The sequence below is a fragment of the Dermochelys coriacea genome, chromosome 7 (assembly GCF_009764565.3).
Source record: "Dermochelys coriacea isolate rDerCor1 chromosome 7, rDerCor1.pri.v4, whole genome shotgun sequence".
Lineage (NCBI taxonomy): Eukaryota > Metazoa > Chordata > Testudines > Dermochelyidae > Dermochelys > Dermochelys coriacea.
In genome coordinates this window covers 78,724,417-78,747,450 of record NC_050074.1, presented here as the reverse complement: position 1 = coordinate 78,747,450, position 23,034 = coordinate 78,724,417, and the positions used below count along the sequence as shown (strand labels likewise).

The following is a 23,034-nucleotide window of genomic DNA, read 5'->3' as shown; positions in this document are numbered from 1 at the left end:
AGCCAGGGCCCCAGATGCGGAGCTGGTGGCACTCCCTCCCCACCCACCATGAGGGCTGGCCCAGGCCATAGCCATGCCACTGGAATGTTCCTCCATGCCCCCAGCAGGGCCCTCTCCACAGTTTGGAGACCTCTGCAGTAGGGTAATGACTAGCTGAGGAAAACTTCAACAAAGGATGTCTTCTGCATTCTCCATTGTGGAACAATCAAACCACAGATGCCAGAGTAAGTGGTCTCTGATTGAAAAGTAGTAATACATTAACAAGCTGGAGACCAAGGCGGTGAAGTTAGGTTTTGTTTACATGTAGGGAAAACAAGCAACTTAGCAGTAAGAATTCAGCTGGGCAATAACATGGTATACCTCATTCACCAGGGAGGCACAAGAAGGTCTGACTTTCGATTACTTGAGCCCAGAAGAACATTTGCCTTTCAGCAATCCAGACTGCAAGAAAGATGAACACAGCTGATGGAATGAGCAGAATGCCACTGAATCAAGGAGATGGGGAGTTAAATCCCCAGGTTTTTCTGTCTTTGCAAAAGGTGGGGCAGGCCTGAGATGAGATCTCATGGCATTGAGAGAAAGTAAAAGAGAACCAAAATATTTCCGCACATTCAAGGAAGCAGGGCACAGGAAATGAATACCATTCCCTGAATCTTCATGCTGGTATACATTCTTCACCTGTATATGCTGGCAGTATCCCACAGAAGATTGCCAGATCTAGAGGAATTTTCATAGTGATAATTCCAATCTAGCTGAAAAGGCCATGGTACCCAAAAACTAGTGAACATGTCCACATCCACCCCTTCTCAGTCTTACTGTTATGTGCACCAGTCCAAAGAAAGAGGGCTTTATCAGATAAAATCTCTCTGTTATAGCCAAAGAAGCCATCAACTTTAAAAATGAACTCTAGAAGTTGGAGAATCTTTGTGAGCTGGTGTGACAGTGTGGATAGAGATGATTGAGGCCCCAGTGCCAGCCTTCCTGTTTCCTGTATATTGGTCTAATCTTGGAGTTGAGCGTCAGTTCCATTAGAGTACAAGCAACAATAATACTGGCATTCTAAGGTTTGATGGATGTGGTCTCATTTGGATGACCCTCCCCCCGCCTCTGCTGTAAGCAATAGGTGATGATCCCACCTGTATTACAGTGATTAACTGTCTTGAGAGGTGAGAGGTCCCAGTTGTCTGGACTGGCATAAAAGATTGAAGAAAGAATGGGAAATTTTCTTCACCTGTTCATTTCCTTTCTTTAAGATCTTCTATACCAGTCCAGACTTCTTGCCCTGTACGACTTGGATGCCTGTTTCCTTTACTCGGTTTCAATGCCAAATTGCTGATATGTTCAGATTCCTGCTGTTACTAAAATTGTTTGTTAAACTTCACTAAAGAATAGCATCATTCAACTTGTTGGTTTGGTACTGCTTTCGAGGTACTCAGCTGAAGAATCATAGATGGCTAGACCCTTAATGTGTAAGGGTGTATCTTAGTATTCTCCTGGTTGGGAGAAACTATAATCCAAGCATCTGGACTGGCTCAAAAGATCTTGCAGAAAGAAAATGAATAGATAAGGAAAATTTTCTCTTTTACATAAAGTAGTTAATAACTAACACAAAGACATGGACAACAGATGTATGGGTTTTTTCCCTCATCTCTCACTATTATTTAGTAATTACTGGCTAGTTAAGACAAGTGTTTGTTTTGTGTGCCTAGCATAGGGAGGAACTGCTTGTTGTGGTAGTGGTGGTTGCATTTAAAAATCCACTCATGTCTTATTGGAAATATTTTTAGACCATTCAGTTTGTCATATTTTCTTAATTCCTTTCGAATTTATTTGTGGGGGAAAAAACTCTTCATGTGAATTTACGTGCTGCTTTTTCTTGACTTGGGGTTATAATTTTGTTTGTGGTGTTTATGATTGGATCCTGTGGAAATTTTGTCAAGCTAGATTATCTCTTAAAGTTTTGAATCTGGAGATGAGCTGTTATGAAATAAAGATACTATTTCCTTGCAAGTGAGCCCATTTCTAACAAATGATGGAAGAGAAACATGTAGGCAAAAATGTTTATACTTAATTTTTTTTTACTAAACTTGTCAGAAGGCATCTACTGCTCTTCTGGAGTGGAATTCCTTGAGAACCCTTTTACTTCAAAGGGATTTGGGTGCCTAATTCCCATAAACTCAAAAGTTTTTCCCTTCCACCAAAAGAAGTTGTTTCAATAAGAAGGTATTACCTCATCTACCTTATCTTTATTAATTCCCTTAAAATTATTTTAAAATACTAGCCAAAATTCTCATGTGGATATTGAAACAAATTCCTGTTACTTTTTAGGTAGGTAAATTTTGGACCTAGAAACATAGTTTTCCTTTTTTTAAAAAAATGATTTAGTGTCTCATTTGTATTACAGATTGCAAAAGAACAGGGTCAGGAAGTTTTACCAGAGCATGATCCAATACGTGACCAGAGTTGGTATGTGAACAAAAAACTTCGCCAAAGACTTCTTGAAGAATATGGAGTAAAAACCTGCACTATTATTCAGTTCCTTGGTGATGCTATTATTTTACCAGCAGGAGCCCTTCATCAGGTAAAATACCTCTGTTCACAGATAGATACATGTAAGTTCATGCTTGTTAGATTTGATTTCATTATCAGTGACCATCATAATGTACAGAAATAAATAACACAAACTGATTGATAGAAATTGCTATCCAAGATTACTATGCAAGGACTCAGAAATACTCAAAGTAACTTCATTATTTCTCCAAATGTCAAATAATGGTCAAAACACTATTAACTGTTGTGCAACTCTTTCAATCCAGTTAACTTCCTTTTACTAGCATATAATTGAAGCATGGAAGTAATTATAAGTTTCAATATAAACCTAATGCTGATACACCTTTCTAATTTCTGCAGGAAAAAAATACACTTGAAATGGTTTGGTCTTCATCAGTGGGAGAATTTTGGGGAAAGTTTCAGGTTAATTGACAGGACATTTTTGAGATGAGATTTTTGAAAAGTACTTCTTCAATCTGAAACATATGGACTATTCAGATTTCCTTTTTACATAGCAGAAATATCAGCCAGTCTGGAAAGCGGAAACTAGCATCAAATTTCCCTTTCAGCAGCCTCCCTTCATGTGATAAAACACTGTTTTATCTGTGCTGCAAATAGATTTTATTTTCACTTCTGCAAGGAAAAATATGGTAATTCGCTCCAGAGAGAGAAATTATGGGGAATCAATGTATGTATTGTGCTGCAGAATTGTCCTCATCCTAGCATAACCATTTTTTCTCTCAAGCCAGAATTAACCCCCCCGTGCTACAGAGGATGGGAGTCTCACAAAGTAAACTTTCCTTGGCTAAAGATCAGACAAGAATTGTAGCCAGTAGTGGACCCATGCTGAGTCTGAGCATGACAACACGGGGAAGGCAACCTATGCCGTGTCTCAAGCATGGCGTTTCAAATTGATTTGCAGTCATGGGTCAAAGAGCTATGACTACTGTAGTTGGTGGTCCCCATGTGTTATCCCACTGTGGGTACTCTGTGCACCTGAGATGGGAAGATTCTTGCTGTTAGTATCCATTGGGCTGTACCTCCTTGTGTTTCAAACCAGGGGCATAAAAGGAGGTGCAGATCAATCATCTTTCTAGTTCCTTTCTAGAACTCCTCAGTATCTGCAGTTTTGCTAGCATTCCTGCTAAAAAATTTAGCTTTGTTTTGTGTAAATATTTTTTTTCTTTAGATAGTGTTTTTGTATTTGTGGGTGGGGTTCCCTCCAACCCCGTTGCCCCAACATTTGGGGTTCTTAGCATGCCTGAGATCCCATGTCCTGTGTGGCCTGCCCCCAGATCTTCCCAGAGAATGGTCTGCACAATCCCTGCTTGTATTGCTTTGAAAAATCCCACATCCCCTCCAAGTACAATGTTTACAGATTTTCTTCTTTGAACTTGGCAATCCCATGAGTTCCAGCTTTGAAGATACCTAATGGAGCAGTTGATGAGGTCCCAGTCTGACACTGTTTCCTGACCCCAGCCCCCAACCCTGGTGCATTGGCAGGAGCTGCCTACCAGTCTCCCTTCTGTTTCAAGGCTCTCCAGCTCTGAACCATTGGATATCAAGCCTAGGAAATCTAGCAAGAGATGATGGGAGGAGAGTGTCGTCAGATGCCCCCACTGGAAATGGGATAAATCCCCTTCTAAAGCCACTAATAAAAAGAGCATTTCCCCTACCTTGTCCAAATTGAGTGAGATTCTGTGCCCAGGTAAGGATGTCAAACTGAGTTCACCAACAAACTTCTACAGGAACTCAGGCCACAATTTCAGGCCCTCATCGAGGACTAATAAGCAGACTGTTTCTCCAGGCTTTGCTAGATGCTGCAAATGCTGCTTCCCATTCCATGGCAACTTTGGTTATCATGAGGTAGACCTCCATGGCTACAGTCTTTTGGGGTCCCGAAGGAGGTACAAGCTACTGTGGAGGAACTTTCCTTCAGGGGCAGCCATTTGTTGAGTGAGAAAACCGATGAGGCACTGAATATCGTCAGACTCCCATGCTACCCTCTGATCATTGTGTATTTATGCCCCAGTTCCTCAGAGGAAGTACTCTAGACCACCTGCATACAAACAGCATTTCACTTCACAACTTTTCTACTATCAGAGAGAACATGAACTTCCCAGGAAGTGTCAGAGACTGGAGCGTAGAAGACATCATGCCCAACTGTTGTCTATCTCTCAGGCTCAGGAGACCATTTTGACAGGACCAATGAGAGCTGCCAGCCAGCCTCCACTCTGACTGACACCCCCTTTGGTGGTTTCTTCCAGTCTTGCATTGTCACCTCACCTCTTAGACATGGGTCATAGAGATCATCTCCTCTGGCTGTTCAACAGTTTCTTTCCCCTCCCTGTTCCTCCTCAGGACCCCTCTTAGGAGAGGATCTTCAGACAGGAAGTGGACTCCCCTTTACAGCGAAGAGCTTATAGAACCCGTACGCTCTCAGCATAAGGGGAAGGGGTTTTATTCCAGGTATGTCCTCATCACCAAAAATAAAGGGATCTAGAGGCCCATGAAGCTGAATGTCTTCATATGCCTTTCAAAATTCAGGATGACTATCCTGGCGGCCATAATTCCCTCCCTAAACAAAGGCAATTGGTTTTCAGCTGTTTGAACGACGTTTATTTCCATGTTAGACATTCATCCTGTGCACAGGAAGCCCAGATGATTATTGGTACAATCCTTCCCTTCAGGCTTTCGACAGCTCTAGAGTTTTTAGTGAGGTGCTGTCAGTAATAGTGATATACCTGGGCTGCCAAGTTTTTCATTATCTTGATGACTCGCTGCTCACAGGCTTGTCATGTCAGGAAGTACAATCGTCAGTCCTTTGCTTACCCAGCTTCTTTTGAACCTTTGAACTTCTAGTAAACCTAGAAAAGTCCAATGTAGTTCCAGTGCAACTTACAAAATTTATTAGAGCAACTCTGAATTCAGTTTCAGCCAGAGCTTATCTACCAGAGGACATAGTCCACATGATGCCAAACATTATGGCTCAGCATCAGATGTGTCCTCACATGGCGGTTGGATCTTGCCTGATCCTGATAAGCGACATGCTTCTGCCCCAGTGTTATGCCATTTGCAAGGTTCCCTCTCTGGTGGTCGAGGACAGTCTACTCTCTGAGTAGACACAATCTGGACAAACAAGTCTTAGTTCCCCAAGGCATTCGTGCCCCTTCCACCCATAAAGAAGCTCATTATGGATGCCTCCATAATGGGTTGGGGAATGCACTTGAATGATCACATGGCTCAAGGGTCTGGTCCCAACAAGAATCCACACTTTACATCAACCTCCTCAAACTGTGGGAGCTTCACTAGGTTTGCAGAAAGTTCCTGTCCCTCATCCATGCCCAGCACATTCAGATAATGTAGGAAAACATGATCACAGTCTACTACATAAGCAGAAGAGTGAGGTCTCCGGCCCTATAGGTGGAAGCAGTCAAACTCTGGAACAAGTGTATCTGTCATCAAATTACCACTTGGTGGTGCACTTCCCAGAAGTAATTAATACCTTGGCAGACCACCTCAGCAGGCACTTGCATAAGGATCACAACTCAGTAGTACAAAATGTATTCCGACAGTGGGGTTTCCCATCATGATATCTTTGTGTCCCAGGACAATGAGAAATACCCATCTTACTGTTCACTAGCAGCTTGGGGACACTGTTACAGAGGGGTCACATTCCTGGTTCAGTGTTGAGCTGCTGATGTATACCTCCCCACCAAATATTCCTTTTGACCTGAGTCTTGAAGAAAATCAAGCAGTACAGACTGTTGGTGATTTTTGTGACATCCTACTGGCTGAAGCGGTTCTGGTTCACCAGCAACCTCCAGATGTAACCACTCCCATGTATACCCATTCAGCGATTTCCGAACCTGCTAACACAGAACAGAGGCAGGATCGACCATGCCAACCCACCATCTCTCCACCTGACAGCCTGAAATTTGGATGGTTGCCAAGCTTTGAGAAATCATGTTCCAAGGAAATACAGTCCATTGTCAGTAATATCAGGAAATGCTCTATGAGAAAAACAGCTTTGTTGTTAAATGGAAGAGATTTTTTTATTTCTGGTGCCAAATTTTATAGATTCATAGATACTACGGTCAGAAGGGACCATTCTGATCATCTAGTCCGACCTCCTGCACAGCGCAGGCCACAGAATCTCACCCACCCACTCCTATGAAAAACCTCACCCATGTCTGAGCTATTGAAGTCCTTAAATCATGGTTCAAAGACTTCAAGGAGCAGAGAAGCCTCCCTCAAGTCAACCATGCCCCATGCTACAGAGGAAGGCGAAAAACCTCCAGGGCCTCTCCAATCTGCCCTGGAGGAAAATTCCTTCCCGACCCCAAATATGGCAATCAGCTAAACCCTGAGCATATGGGCAAGATTCACCAGCCAGATACCCAGGAAAGAATTTTCTATAGTAACTCAGATCCCATCCATCTAATATCCCATCTCAGGGGATTAGTCCTATTTACCCTGAATATTTAAAGATCAATTACTTACCAAAATCCCATTATCCCATCATACCATCTCCATAAACTTATCGAGTAGAATCTTAAAACCAGATAGATCTTTTGCCCGCACTGCTTCCCTTGGAAGGCTATTCCAAAACTTCACTCCTCTGATGGTTAGAAACCTTGGTCTAATTTCAAGTCTAAACTTCCTGGTGGCCAGTTTATACCCAGTTTGTTCTTGTGTCCACATTGGCGCTGAGCTGAAATAATTCCTCTCCCTCTCCTGTATTTATCCCTCTGATATACTTAGAAAGAGCAATCATATCTCCCCCAACCTTTTTTTAGTTAGGCTAAACAAGCCAAGCTCCTTAAGTCTCCTTTCATAAGACAAGTTTTCCATTCCTCGGATCATCCTAGTAGCCCTTCTCTATACCTGCTCCAGTTTGAATTCATCCTTTTTAAACATGGGAGACCAGAACTGCACACAGTATTCTAGGTGAGGTCTCACCAGTGCCTTGTATAATGGTACTAAAACCTCCTTATCCCTACTGGAAATCTCTCCTGATGCATCCCAAAACCGCATTAGCTTTTTTCACAGCCATATCACATTGGCAGCTCATAGTCATCCTATGATCAACCAATACTCCAAGGTCCTTCTCCTCTTCCATTACTTCTAATTAATGCGTCCCCAACTTATAACTAAATTTCTTGTTATTAATCCCTAAATGCATGACCTTATACTTCTCACTATTAAATTTCATCTTATTACTATTACTCCAGTTTACAAGGTCATCCAGATCCTCCTGTATAATATCCCGATCCTTCTCTGAATTGGCAATACCTCCCAGCTTTGTATCATCTGCAAACTTTATTAGCACACTCCCACTTTTTTGTGCCAAGGTCAGTAATAAAAAGATTAAATAAGATTGGTCCCAAAACCGATCCCTGAGGAACTCCACTGGTAACCTCCCTCCAACCTGACAGTTCTCCTTTCAGTAGGACCCATTGCAGTCTCCCCTTTAACCAATTCCTTATCCACCTTTTGATGTTCATATTGATCCCCATCTTCTCCAATTTAACTAATAATTCCCCATGTGGCACGGTATCAAATACCTTACTGAAATCTAGGTAAATTAGATCCACTGCATTTCCTTTATCTAAAAAATCTGTTACTTTTTCAAAAAAGGAGATTAGGTTGCTTTGGCACGATCTACCTTTTGTAAAACCATGTTGTATTTTGTCCCATTTACCGTTGACTTCAATGTCCTTAACTAATTTCTCCTTCAAAATTTTTTCCAGGACCTTGCATACTACAGATGTCAAACTAACTGGCCTGTAGTTACCTGGATCACTTTTTTTTCCTTTCTTAAAAATAGGAACTATATTAGCAATTCTCCAATCATTCGGTACTACTCCTGAGTTTACAGATTCATTAAAAATTCTTGCTAATGGGCTTGCAATTTCAGGTGCCAATTCCTTTAATATTCTTGGATGAAGATTATCTGGGCCCCCCGATTTAGTCCCATTAAGCTGTTTGAGTTTCGTTTCTACCTCAGATATGGTAATATCTACCTCCATATCCTCATTCCCATTTGTCATGCTACCATTATCCCTAAGATCCTCTTTAGCCTTATTAAAGACTGAGGCAAAGTATTTGTTTAGATATTGGGCCACGCCTAGATTATCTTTAACCTCCACTCCATCCTCAGTGTTTAGCGGCCCCACTTCTTCTTTCTTAGTTTTCTTCTTATTTATATGGCTATAGAACCTTTTACTATTGGTTTTAATTCCCTTTGCAAGGTCCAACTCTATTCAACTTTTAACCTGTCTCACTTTATCCCTACATGTTCTGACCTCAATTAGGTAGCTTTCCTTGCTGATCCCTCCCATCTTCCACTCCCTCTATGCTTTCTGCTTCTTCTTAATCACCTCTCTAAGATGCTTGCTCATCCAGCTTGGTCTACAACTCCTGCCTATGAATTTTTTCCCTTTCTTGGGATACAGGCTTCAGATAGCTTCTGCAGCTTTGATTTAAAGTAATCCCAAGGCCTCCTCTACCTTTAGATCCCTAATTCTTCAGTCCAATCCACTTCCCTAACTAATTTCCTTAATTTTTGAAAGTCAGCCCTTTTGAAATCAAAAACACTAGTTGCAGATTTATTTTTGTTAATCCTTCCATTTAGTTTGAACTGAATTAGCTCATGATCACTTGAGCCAAGATTGTCCCCTACAACCATTTCTTCTATGAGGTCCTCGCTACTTACCAAAATTAAATCTAAAATGGCATCCCCTCTAGTCGGTTCAGCAACTACTTGATGAAGGAATCCATCAGCTATCGCATCTAGGAAAATCTGAGCCCTATTATTATTACTAGCACTGGTCCTCCAGTCTATATCTGGGAAGTTAAAGTCTCCCATGATCACACAGTTTCCATTAGTATTTACTTGATTAAAAACATTAAAAAGGGCTCTATCCATATCCAAATTAGATCCCGGAGGTCTATAGCATACCCCAAGCACCATCGTAGGAGAGGCTTTACTAGTTATCTTCCCCAATGTAATTTTGGCCCAGACGGACTCTGTCTTATCCATTGCTTCGCTTCTTATTTCTTTACATTCTACCTCATCATTGATATACAATGCTACTCCACCACCTTTACCTTTCTTTCTGTCTTTCCTAAACAGCGCATACCCTTCAATACCTGTAGTCCAGTCGTGACTACTATTCCACCATGTTTCTTTTATCCCTATAATATCTGGTTTCACTTCCTGCACCAGTAGCTCTAGTTCCTCCATTTTGTTACCTAGGCTCCTCGCATTGGTATACAAACATCTTAATTTTTGCTGTTTGGCCTCGCTCACATTTTGTACCCTATTAAGCACAGTCATTCTACAGCCAGTATAACCTATGAGACTAATATCCACACCGCCCTCACTTCTTATATACATTCTCCTACCCACGGCTGTATCCTTTCTCACTTCGTCTTCTTCCCTCTCAATGCTAAAATCTGGCGTGGAGATTACCTGGACATCTCCCAACCATCTCCCCCTAATTCCTAGTTTAAAGCTCTCTTTATCAGTTGTGCCAGCCTTGATCCTAGAAGTCTATTTCCTTCCCTACTCAGATGAAGTCCATCCTGAGAGAACTGTTCTCTGTCTGTGAATGCCTCCCAGTGGCCATACATCCCAAAGCCCTCCTTATAGCACCACTGCCTAAGCCATCTGTTGACAGTCATAATCTTGTCACACTTTTGTTGCCCTTCTCTAGGAACAGGAAGGATCCCACTCAAGATCACCTGAGCCTCAATTTCCTTAAGCGTCTTCCCCAGCCTAGCATAGTCTCCCTTAATACTTTCCAGCGAGAATCTAGCCGTATCATTTGTTCCCACATGAAGGATAATTAGGGGATTCCTTCCCGCTCCCTTTAGGATCCTTTTCAACCTCATGTCTACATCCCGTATCTTAGCACCCGGAAGACAGCACACCCTTCTATACTCTGGATCAGCTCTAGTTACAGGCCTGTCTGTTCTTCTCAATAAAGAGTCCCCGATCACATAGACCTGCCTTTTCCTGGTGACAGTGCTATTCTCCAGTCTCTCCCCTGTTCCCTCTGGCTGCAAGTTCTTTCCATTCCCATTTTCCCTTATAATCCTCTTCAACCCATCCTGTATCCTCTTGGGGCTCATATTTGGTGTAGTCTCCCTTGACTCTTCCGCTTTTCCTATAGGACTAGCCTCTCTTTTCTTCTTCCTTACCCTTCCACCTTCAACAAGTACCTGCTGAGCCCCTTCTTCATTTTCCAACTCTGCAAACCTGTTCCTAAGCTCTATTTCTCTTTCACTAGCCCGTCTTTTCCTCTGCCTGGTCCTTTTAGTCACATGCTTCCACTGACCACTTTCCTCACCCAGTCTCCCCTCAAAATTCCCCAGCCCTGCTTCCATCTGTGAGTCTGAGCTTTTTCCTTCAGATACCTGATATCTTTGCTCCATCATCTGCTTAAACCCCTTCCTAAACTCAACGAGACTTTCCACCTGCATCTCCAAACCTCGGATCTTTTCCTCCATCAGCTCTATCAGACGGCATTTCATGCAGAAAAAACTCTGACCAGGTCCCCCCTCCAGGATCATGTACATACCACAGCTTCCACATCCAGTCATCCTCAATGTGTCTTTCACTACAGGAGTCACTCCCACAGCTGTCTCAAGTATCCATCATAGCCTTCCCACCTAAGTCCTGTTAATCTGGGAAACACAAGTTACACCAAAAAGACCACCACCCCCCCCAGCAAAAGCAAACCCCAAACAAGCACCACAATACAAACTCCCCTTTCAAACTCCCACTCAAACTCCCCTGTTTACAGCTCTGTTTGCTAGCTCCTGTGCCGCTGCAGCTGTCTGTCGCATACCCCCAGAGAATTTGGACACCTCTATCATCTTAGACTTTTTTTCCTGGAAGAAGTTGGGCATATCTCTGTTATCTGCATGTGCATTTGGCAGCAATTAATGCCCTTCATTCCACTGGTTGACAGCTACTTTGTCTTCACCCACACTATTGACCCTAAGGTTCTTGAAAGGCCTTACTAGAACCTACCCACGGTAGTGAAACTAATGCCAACTTGGGATATCAACCTTGTTTGGTCAGCGCTTATGAATCCTCCATTTGAACTGTTTGCAGCCTGCTCCCTTCTTCACCTGTCTATTAAAGTAGTCTTCTTGACTGTAATCACTTCTTCCAGAAGAGTGGATGAGCTCAGGGCCTTTATGGTGGACACTTGCTATACGGTGTTCCATCAGGATGAGGTCTCTCTGAGGTTATATCTCAAGCTAATTACAAAGTTTCCCTCTGAATTCCACCTGTCTTCTACTTGAAACCTTACACCATCAGGGAAGACAGAAAGCTTCATTCTCTGGATGTCCATTGAGCTTCAGTTTTCTACCTACAAAGGACAAAACCCTTCAGGAAGTCTCCCAAGACTCTTCATTTCCATTCCTTGAGCAGACGAAGGGGGAAGCAGTCTCCTCACAGAGGCTTTCCAGATAGATTGCTGGTTGCATCTGTCTTTGTTATGATCTTGCAGGGGCTACTCTTCATCAGAATGTGAGGGCTTACTTGACCAGAGCCTAGGCTGCTTCCATGATTATTCTTCAGGACATTCTTCTCCTAGAGATCTGTAGAGCAGCAATATGGAGCTTTGTGCATACCTTCACTAGACACTACTATGCCCTGGTGCAGGCCTCTTCTGTGACTGCATCCTTCAGTTCAGCAGTCATTCAGTCAGTGGTGCAGCATTATTCCTTGGACCCTCATCCTTGATTAATATTGCGTGCGGGTTACCCACCTTTCCATATACACAGGGACCATCACTCAAAGAAGAAAGAAAGGTTCTTAGCTTACAGTAATTGGAGTTCTTCCAGAAATGTGGTTCCTATGTATATTCCACTCTCCATCCTCCTTCCCCTCTGCTGTGAATCCTTTCTTACAGAGATTCCCAGTAGACAAGGAACTGGGGATGCGGTTGGTCTGTGCCTCCCCATATGCCCTTGGTCCAGACCACAAGGAGGTGCAGGTAAGGACCAACAGACACTGATAGCAAGAATGTTCTAGTCTCAAGCACATGGAGTGCATGTGTACCCACAGTGGAACCACACGTCTTGAAGAACTCCAGTTACTGTAAGGTAAGTAACCTTTCTTTCACCCTGGCTAAGAGGGATTGCAGGCCTCAGGCCTTTGAATCTTCTCATTCACCTTCCTCCTAGGCTTTCTAGGATGCTGGACCTTTCTGATCAAAGGTGTACAAACAACTCCCAAACATCTTTTCCCAGAGAGAGAGAGCAGAAAGACGTTTACCCATATACAGTGACCTGAAGGACTTTAATAAAGAGTAATCTTATATCAAACTTCCCTGAATGTATCTGATGGCTGTTTCATTTCCTCAAAGAATGATCAAAAGCATAGAATGCAATACTCGAGGTGAACTTGGCTATCATTCTAGTTATTTAAAAAGGAAAAAAAAAAAAACCTGTTCTACTAGATTGGATGGTAGCCCAGGAGGATCTGTGAGACTGCAAGCTTGAATGTATTTCTAAAGGGAACTATGAGTTGCTTGTCAAGTGCATCTCTGTATGGTCATACATGACTATATTGTACTAAGAGCTTTTAAAGTCTAGAGTAATTGGCCTCAGATCTGCTTCCCAAAAGATTCTGAAAGATGAACATCTCTGATATGTATTTTGATGTTTCCTTGGATCTGTTGTCCTTACAGGCAAAAGTGAGGCCTCATTAGCCTGCCAAAGTTGGAAGAAGAGAACTCGATGCTAAAAGAGCAGGCATGAGTAAGCCTCCCTTTCAGGGATGTAATCTGTCACTTTTTGGTTCAATGAAAAATGGAATTACTGATTTGTTCTCTTGATAGTGATTGTTGCACATCACATGGAAATAAATTCTGTCCAAGAGGGCAATTTGTGACTTTCCCGATTGCATCAGACTTAAACAGAAGAATTGTTTTTGACTGGCAGACACATGATATAAACATAAATCACTAGCACAGAAGAAAAAAAAATCAGGACATCTATTCTCTCCTCTTGGAGGGAAGCTTGTCTGCTTCTCTATCCCAAGGATCAAAAGTAAGGTTTAAGACACTTCCAAGATATTGTTATGAGCTAGGTGAAACCTTATTGTGGCTTGAGGTAAAGCACCACTGACATTGATAGGTGTGAATTCACCCTTCAGACTGTTTTATAAGGTATGAGGCATATAATTGCTATCAAACTAAAGGGAGTGCACCACCACATTCAGTATGTATGTTTAAGAGCTGAAAATAAGCCCAAGCTACTATTGTCACCTTTAACTCCTTGACATCAATTCCAAACAGTTGCTTTTGAGATGGAGATATTCCAACTCCTGGCACCTAGGAGTTAATAAGACAGCATTTCTGATGGATAGATTCTGGGAACCTTTTTCTCCACAGTGACAAGCTCCTATGAAAGGAATGTTTGGGAGGAAATGGAGAACTACCGTATATACGCGATCATAAGCCGACCCCCCCCACCAAGATGGATAAGTAAAAATGGAAAATTCTTATGACCCATTCATAAGATGACCCTATAATTCAGGGGTCAGCAAACTTTGACTCCCGGGCCATCAGGATAATCCTCTGGCGGGCCAAGATGGTTTGTTTACCGCGAGCGTTCACAGGCATGGAGGTAAACCTAAGAAAACAAAGTGTCCCAGCGCACCAGCTGCTTATCGTGATGGGCCGGGATAGCAACTGGTGGGGAGAAGCTGGGGGTCAGGGGAGTAACCCCCGTGACCGCCCCCCACATGACCCCACCCCTAGCCTGGGACTCCCACACTTTCCCCATCCCATCCCTTCTTACCTTATCTGGGGAGGTTCAGGGAAATGTGTCTCTGGCCTGGCCGGAGCTGCTCCGGTGGACCAGACAGGGCGGCATGGCTGCAGCATGTTCCAGCGGGCTGGGCCGAATGGCATGGCTGCAGCGTGCTCTGGTGGGCGGGGCCGAGCAGCGCAGCTGCAGTCTGCCAGCCCCGGAGCTGCAGCTGCTTCGGAGGCTGGAGGGAGAGCATTGTGGCCAGAAGTGGAGAGACTCTGGCCCCACCTCTTCCTTCTGGCTCTGCTGGCTATGCTGCCTCTCCTTGCTCCGCAGAGAGGGGCTGTGTCCCGCTCCGCAGAGAGGGGCTGTGTCCCGCTCCTCCCTCTCTATACCCATTCATAAGACGACCCCCTTCTCTGATGCTTCCCTTTTTTACTAAAAAAAATTCAGCTTATGAACGCATATATACGGTATGTTCTTTGATGCATGTGTTTAAAAAAATAACTGTTTCTGTATCTGTTTCTAGTTTTTAAAATGTATTGAAAGTTGTCATTAAAAGATAAGGGTGAAATACTTGACTCAGTGATTTAAGTATGTCCGTTGAGATTAAATACATAATTTGAATTGCCTCATTATAACAGGACAAGTAATTATATAATCTAACAAACTCCTTAAAAAAAAAAATTGACTTAAAAGCATAACATATTAGGATCAGAGAATCAGAGGACTGGAAGGGAGTTCAAGAGGTCATCTAGTCTAGGCCCCTGTACTCATGGCAGGAGTAAGTATTATCGAGATCATCTCTGACAGGTGTTTGTCCAACCTGCTCTTAAAAATTTTCAATGATGGAGATTCCACAACCTCACTGAGCAATTTATTCCAGTTCTTAACTACCCTGATAGGAAGTTTTTCCTAATGTCCAGCCTAAACTGCCCTTGCTGCAATTTAAGGCCATTGCTTCTTGTTCTATCCTCAGAGGTTAAGGAGAACAATTTTTTCTCCCTTTTCATAGTAACAGCCTTTTATGTACTTAAAAACTGTTATCATGTCCCCGACAGACTTCTCTTCTCCAAACTAAACAAACACGGTTCTTTCAATCTTCCCTCATAGGTCATGTTTTCTAGACTTTTAATATTTTTTATTCTTCTCTGGACTTGCTCCAGTTTGGCTACATCTTTCCTGAAATGTGGTGCCCAGAACTGGACACAATACTCCAGTTGAGGCCTAATCAGTGTGGAGAAGAGTAAAAGAATTTTTTATTTTTGCTTTTTTTGTAATAGTGTTAAACTGTTGACTCATATTTAGCTTGTGATCCCATATAACCCTCAGATCTGTTTCTGCAGTACTCCTTCCTAGGCAGTCATTTCCCATTTTGTATGTAATGTAACATTCTTATAGAGAATGATGTCCCAGAGATGACTTGGTAAATACACGAGAATGGAATTGCTATACACGTATGGTCTAAGAGCTAGAAGCTATGTGTATGTCAACTGCACAGGGGCTGATCTGTGTAGGTGACAGCTTTCTCTGTAAGGACAGAGAAACGGTGGTCTATGCCCAGGAGTTGGGATGAGGAACTCTCAATCCTTCACACACCAACTCCCTATCTAGGATCTTAGGCTTTCTCCTTACTCTCCCTAATTTTCGGGGTTGTGCTCCACTGGCTCAGCTTCCCTGTTATTGGCACTCTGGTAGGGTGTATTACCCTTCACCCATGAATCTCAGGGAAAAATTGCCTGCCAAACTTGCCCGCTCATGATTACATCTGAAGCATCAGTAGCAGTAACAGCCCTTCTTTATCTCCCTGGCTTGTCTCTGTTTTAGATACCTCTGCTAAGGAGAGGAACTTCCAGCTGTACAGCTTCTTTAAATATCTGGACCTAATGATTGCCTAGATCAATTAGTTTGATTTTGCTAGGTACTGTGTTTAGATGTGCAGGGCTTCCCATAAGCTTTCATAACTACTTGTCTGGGGATGGGGGCGGGGGTAAATATTTGACAGGTCAATAGGTTCAGAGACTCTTTTAATAGGTAGAGGAGAGGAAGTTAAGAAGTTGGATGGGTTGGAGACACTTGGCAGTCAGGTACGTGAGGTTTTGGAACTTGGGAAAGGGGAGTTGTTCGCTTGTCACTGGGAAGAATGTGTGAATTGGGGAGGGGTTTGGGAGCAAAGACAGTCAAGGTCACAGAACAGGTTTTTGAGAAGGGAATTGGAAGATGGATTGAATTAATGAGAAAGTGGCTGGCTGCATGCCAGGGAAAGAAAGAGAAGGGCTGGGCGTGCACTCGGATTGTGGCTAGTGTCCTTCAATAACATTCCAGCTCAGGAGCATGAGCCTGAACAATGTTAGGATTTTAGACAATAGTGTGTCTCATCATTGTGGAGTCTGTTGCTGCACATCTGACACATGACTTGTTGCAACAGATAGGAGATTTCAAAATGTTCAATAAATGTCAGTTTAATATACGTCATTACATTTTTCTTTAATTTTCTTTTTTTTCTTTTATTTTTGGACAGGTGCAAAATTTTCACAGCTGCATTCAAGTAACTGAAGACTTTGTGTCTCCAGAACATCTTGTACAGTCATTTCACTTAACACAGGAACTGAGGCTGTCAAAAGAAGAAATCAATTATGATGATAAAATGCAGGTAAGAAATGAATTCTCATAGATTCATAGATACTAAGGTCAGAAGGGACCATTCTGATCATCTAGTCCGACCTCCTGCACAGCGCAGGCCACAGAATCTCACCCACCCACTCCTATGAAAAACCTCACCCATGTCTGAGCTATTGAAGACCTTAAATCATGGTTTAAAGACTTCAAGGAGCAGAGAAGCCTCCCTCAAGTCAACCATGGCCCATGCTACAGAGGAAGGCGAAAAACCTCCAGGGCCTCTCCAATCTGCCCTGGAGGAAAATTCCTTCCCGACCCCAAATATGGCATCAGCTAAACCCTGAGCATATGGGCAAGATTCACCAGCCAGATACCCAGGAAAGAATTTTCTATAGTAACTCAGATCCCATCCATCTAATATCCCATCTCAGGGGATTTGGCCTATTTACCCTGAATATTTAAAGATCAATTACTTACCAAAATCCCATTATTCCATCATACCATCTCCTCCATAAACTTATCAAGTAGAATCTTAAAGCTAGATAGATCTTTTGCCCCCACTGCTTCCCTTGGAAGGCTATTCCAAAACTTCACTCCTCTGATGGTTAAAAACCTTCGTCTGATTTCAAGTCTAAACTTCTTGGTGGCCAGTTTATACCCATTTGTTCTTGTGTCCACATTGGTGCTGAGGTTAAATAATTCCTCTCCCTCTCCTGTATTTATCCCTCTGATATATTTATAGAGAGCATTGTTCTAGGCCTGAGGCCTCCTCAATTTACAAGGGGGAGTGCCATGGCCCCACAACTCTGAGATGGAGCCCTGGGCCTCCAGCCCCTCTGCTTCTCGCTGGGGCTCCCCAGTGAGTCCAGCTGAGTGTAGACCCCTGTGAGATACTCGACCCCTTTGGCAACGATGCAGCCAGCAGCGTTTGGCAGTGACACCGCACAGCCTGTTCAGACCATGCCCTCTTCATTGGTCACCTGGACTCCAGGACCGAGGGGGGCAGGTTTGTCTGGGAAAGCCAAACTGAGCTCAGAGCCTGTGTTGGGTGCATCCCCTACCCCTCTGCTCCAAAATCCCTGGATTTCAGCTCTCTCTGCTGCACAGCAGTCATCTTAACACCCCACACACCCACTCGGTCCCTTTGTCTCAGGTGCCGTCCTGCTGAGCAGACATGTTCTGCTCTCCTTGATAGTTCATTCAAACCAACCCAGACCTGCCAGCTTATGACCCACACCCCTTGTCTCACCTTGTCCCAGAGGAAATATTAACCCCTTTACACTCAGGCTGTGGCAATACACAGTGAGTGGGGAAACGGAGTCATGCATATTGTTCATAAAAATATTACAAAAATGTCCACATTCTCCACAACAGGTGACTGAGAAGGGAAGTCAAAGGAACCACTGAAATATCAATGGCCAATACGGTGAATGACAATAACATCAAGGAAAAAAACGCACACCTTGTGCTGGTACAAGTCCTTTGCTAGACATAGACGGTTCGGCGTCAGGACCCCTGAGCTCTGCTGCTGACTGGCTGGGTGACCTGGGGTAAATCCCATGGCCTCTCTGAACCCCACTTCAAAATAACCAGAGTTAACTCCTATCAGAGCCTTGCCAAACAGATTTCACCAGACCAAATCACAGCCAGTTCTCTTATCCACTTCCCAGCCCTCCAGTGACTGATGGGCTGTGGCCACAGACAGAGCAGGAGGGACCGAGATGCCACCAAGGCCTCAGGCCCCTGCAGTGGCAGAGAATTGTTTGGGTGAGACAAGTTCAGGTGATCCTAGCAGGATCCCTGCTCCATGCTGGAAAGGAAGCCGAACCCAACTTCCCCTGCCCCCCAAGGTCCCTGCCAGTCTGACCTGGGGCAAAATACCTTCCTGACTCCAAAACTGGCAATCAATGTGACCCTGAGCCTGGGAGCAAGAATCACCAACTGGGCATCTAGGAACAAAGCACTTACTGTAACACCTCAGGGCCCTGGTCCATATCATCCTGTGTCCTTCCTCCAGCTGTGGCCAATCCCTGATGCTTCAGCGGTAGGCGAAAGAAAACCAAAATGCACCAGGCCAACTGTGCATCTGTGGGGAAAGTATTCCTCCCTGACCCCTGCAGGTGACAAACTGAAGCCCTGAAGCATGAGCACTGAGTGTAGAAATTGTCTAAGTACAAAGCTGTGAGTGTTCTCAGCATGGTGAGGGCCATGCAGTGCTTCCTCTGCTCTCCAAGACAAACCAAAGAGTATGGTATTTTGTCCTGGTGCTGGAGCCAGAGATACAGGACAGGGGTGGAGTTATTATAAATGATGTGAACAGTGCCTTGAATGTGCTCTGTGCTTATACCACACAAATCGGACAAGGCCTTGCCCAAAGAGCTCGCAGACTGAATGAGACAAGCAGGACAAATCCATCCCACTTTCTTCTCTGCATTGGGTGAGAGCAGAACACGCTCCCTGCACTGGCTCCGTGGGGCTGCCAGGCTTGGTTGCCGAGCTCCCATCTCTTTCTCTTGCCCGCTCTGGCTGCGTGTGGAAGCAGGATGCTTGTGCACTAGGAGACCTGTGGGAACAGATTTCCTTCTGAGAGCAGGTTTCAGAGTAGCAGCCATGTTAGTCATAGATTCATAGATACTAAGGTCAGAAGGGACCATTCTGATCATCTAGTCCGACCTCCTGCACAGCGCAGGCCACAGAATCTCACCCACCCACTCCTATGAAAAACCTCACCCATGTCTGAGCTATTGAAGTCCTTAAATCATGGTTCAAAGACTTCAAGGAGCAGAGAAGCCTCCCTCAAGTCAACCATGCCCCATGCTACAGAGGAAGGCGAAAAACCTCCAGGGCCTCTCCAATCTGCCCTGGAGGAAAATTCCTTCCCGACCCCAAATATGGCAATCAGCTAAACCCTGAGCATATGGGCAAGATTCACCAGCCAGATACCCAGGAAAGAATTTTCTATAGTAACTCAGATCCCATCCATCTAATATCCCATCTCAGGGGATTTGGCCTATTTACCCTGAATATTTAAAGATCAATTACTTAGCAAAATCCCATTATCCCATCATACCATCTCCTCCATAAACTTATCGAGTAGAATCTTAAAGCCAGATTCTCAACTAGAACTTGTTCTGAAGGCACTGTGTTCTGATTCTGATTGAAATATGTAACTGTGTATGTGGTCATTTTCTAGCTGTTATTCACACCGAATAACGACGACAATCAATGTGCCTATTTGGTCCCCATGAACCTAAGGGAGACAATCAATGTGAATGCAGTGGTTTAAACGACTTTCAGTTGAATCGCTGTTTTGGTATTTCACTGTGTGTTTAGAATATCAAGGTGTTTCCTTTTGGACTAACATTTTTAACTTAATCTTTATTTCATCCACTAAGCCTAGGTCTCAGTCCTAAACATAGTTACATACCATGCATTAGTAGTGACTTTTTTATCACTTGTATCTTATTGAGGTGTGTCTTATACTTTTGCAGGTTAAAAATATCTTGTATCATGCAGTTAAGGAAATGGTGAGGGCTTTGAAGATTCATGAAAATGAAATGGAAGATGTGGAAGAAAACTAAAGCGCTCGCTGCTTTTTTATGTTAAACCATCAGATGGAGGTTATTTTTTCAATTATATGATGAACAGTATGCACACTAATTTAAGCTTCACAAACCATCAGTGCCAAGAAAACATAGTCACCGTATTTACTTGTTAATGACACTGCAACAGTATAGCTTCATAGATCACAGCTACTGTGATTAAATGTTACTTACTAAAAAAAAATTAAGCAGCATTCTGCTGTCTTGTATTATAATGTATATGAAGTTTGTGAAATGTCAAAGATTTAAGATGTATTTATTTTTTGAAAAAAAACCCACAAAATTCTATGCTATATTGTTGATCAAATGTAAATGTGACTTGTACAGTTTGCTAAAATAACTCTGGTATTTTTCACTACATTGAGACAGTTACTGTGAGAGTAGGACACAAACACCAGCTATTGCCTGCATTTGGGACATTGCTGAATCCGCACAGCAGTCATGTCATTTTCTGAAAATTACTGCCAAATAATTGTAAACTTTGTAAAATATAAAGTATATAAAGTAGATATTAAATACAGACACTTCAGTATTTTATTGAAGCTATTCAGTGTACAATTAAACATTTTCAAAAGGTGTAATTTATTTAAAAGATTGTCTCATTTTGGTAAAATTTATGTGAACTTTTAAAGCTAAATATTAAACTTAAAATGCTGTGTAAATATATACATATATACATTCAATGATGTATTTTTTTAAAACATTGGCTTGCTTTAATTTGTTACAAGTGCAAGTGTTACACATGCTTTGTACATTGAAGTTGAAAGGGGTTTTGCATTTTCCATTAAAACGACTTTATCAAATGTTGTCTCATTGTGTGTGTTTTTCATGTTTGTGGCACATTTGTGACAGACACACTTGTCTGAGTCATTCATGCCTTCACAGTGATTGCAGATGTCTCTGTTGTAAAGCTGCCTACTGTAAAAGATTGCAATGTTGTATGTTAATTAGTATGCACCATTCACTCCCTGCCAGTTTTAATATGAAAATACTAAAGGACTTGCTGGAGCACAGTTCAAGTGGCTGAGCCAAAGAGAGCTATCTAAGAATAAAAATAATTTAAACATTCCTTATGTTGTGTCTTCAATAACAAAGATTCTTTTGTTTTGAGGAGAAGGGAATTTCCATAGAACAAAAAAAAAAGTTCTCTATTGCTTGTAAACTAAGTGTGTAAAGATTAGGTCAGTGATGAGGAACTCGTATGCTTATTATAAAAAAAAATAAAATTATGTATAATGCTCTAAAACTGAAAAAATTAAATTTGATATCTCTCTTGCTGGTGATATAGCCAAAATGTGATAGCAGTAGGTATGCTGCTGCCAAATGAAACAACATATATAACGTGTTTGGAGGTGGGGAGAGGTAGTATTTAAATTGCATTTAAAAAGTTGGATGATATACAAAACAATTTCAGGTTTTTCAGTGAAAAGAAAAATTATTTTAAAAGAACATGTTTTGGGTTTAACTGGTTAGAAAAATTGCAGTCGATTTTGTAGTTACTGAGAAATATTACTGGAATGAGTTGATATGCATTATCAGTTGCATCTTAAGTTTACATTAAGTTAATATATTGCTCTGTACATAGCACAGAGGGAAGGGAGAATTTGATAGCTAAACTATTTGTTGAAGATACAACAAGCTGCTGAGCTCTCTTAACGGAGCCATAGGAATGGTTTCTTTTCAGGAACAGAATTTGAATAGAAATAAATTTTAATGGTAGCTAATATTTACATGTAGGAGGTTAAACCTGTTGTAAACCTTTGATCTTAACCCAAAAAATAACTCTTGTTGCATTGTTTTTTGCTGGGTTTTTTTGGCTGAAAAGATTTAATGTTTTGGGAAGATTTTTGAGGCTTTGGGTTTGCAATGTTGCTGCTGTTAGTCTAGTCTTACAAAAATATTTTTCTTATTTATGTATGGAATACACCTGAACACCACACTACATGCATGCAGTTTTAGTGCAGAACATAGTCTTTTTCCTAGAGCTGAAGTCACAGTATTCCTCATGTATCCTCCTATTTTGATAGTTTTATCACAAAAGGGGGAATATCATTTTATATGCTGATATTCACAATATAAATATTTAGGTGGATTATAATTGTTTATCTGTGTGAACTGACAGATGCTTGAATTTTTCTTTCTCCAGAGATGCAAAAAAGAAGCCAAGGCTGAGAGATGTGTAGTGAAACTTTGTCTCATGTATGATGATGCAGAAACCTCAGGTCAGTAGCAAAGGTGGTCACTCTTTGTGTCTATACTTCTCTGGTTTGCCAAAGGGAGTCCAAATTACTATAGAAACCTGCCCATTGAAGGTCAGAAAGTACTTAGTACCAAGTCCTTGAATTCTAGGACTTTGAGATAGTTGGGTCTTTATATAGTCTGTCAAGCAATGTACCTTGAGCTTCAGGTACCATTTCCAAGGTATTTAAGATGTTCCGGCCAAAGACCTTCCCAGAATTAGACACTTAAAGTTTCACGCTGG

The 23,034-nt window shown here is 42.4% G+C and overlaps 1 protein-coding gene across 3 annotated transcripts in view; it reads left to right on the top strand.

Annotated features, from left to right (window-relative positions):
* Nucleotides 1-21,355, top strand: part of JMJD1C (jumonji domain containing 1C) — a 322,463-nt gene extending 301,108 nt beyond the window's left edge. For 2 of the 3 annotated variants that reach the window (XM_038409078.2, XM_038409080.2), the window contains 3 exons: nt 2,405-2,581; nt 16,853-16,984; nt 20,442-21,355. In XM_038409078.2, coding sequence (XP_038265006.1) covers nt 2,405-2,581; nt 16,853-16,984; nt 20,442-20,531 — 399 coding nt within the window. In that variant the 3' untranslated portion in view covers nt 20,532-21,355. Of the gene's footprint in view, nt 1-2,385; nt 2,582-16,852; nt 16,985-20,441 lie in introns of those variants that run through there. The other variant, XM_043519474.1, reaches the window with a different exon arrangement.
* Nucleotides 21,356-23,034: the final 1,679 nt, after the last annotated feature.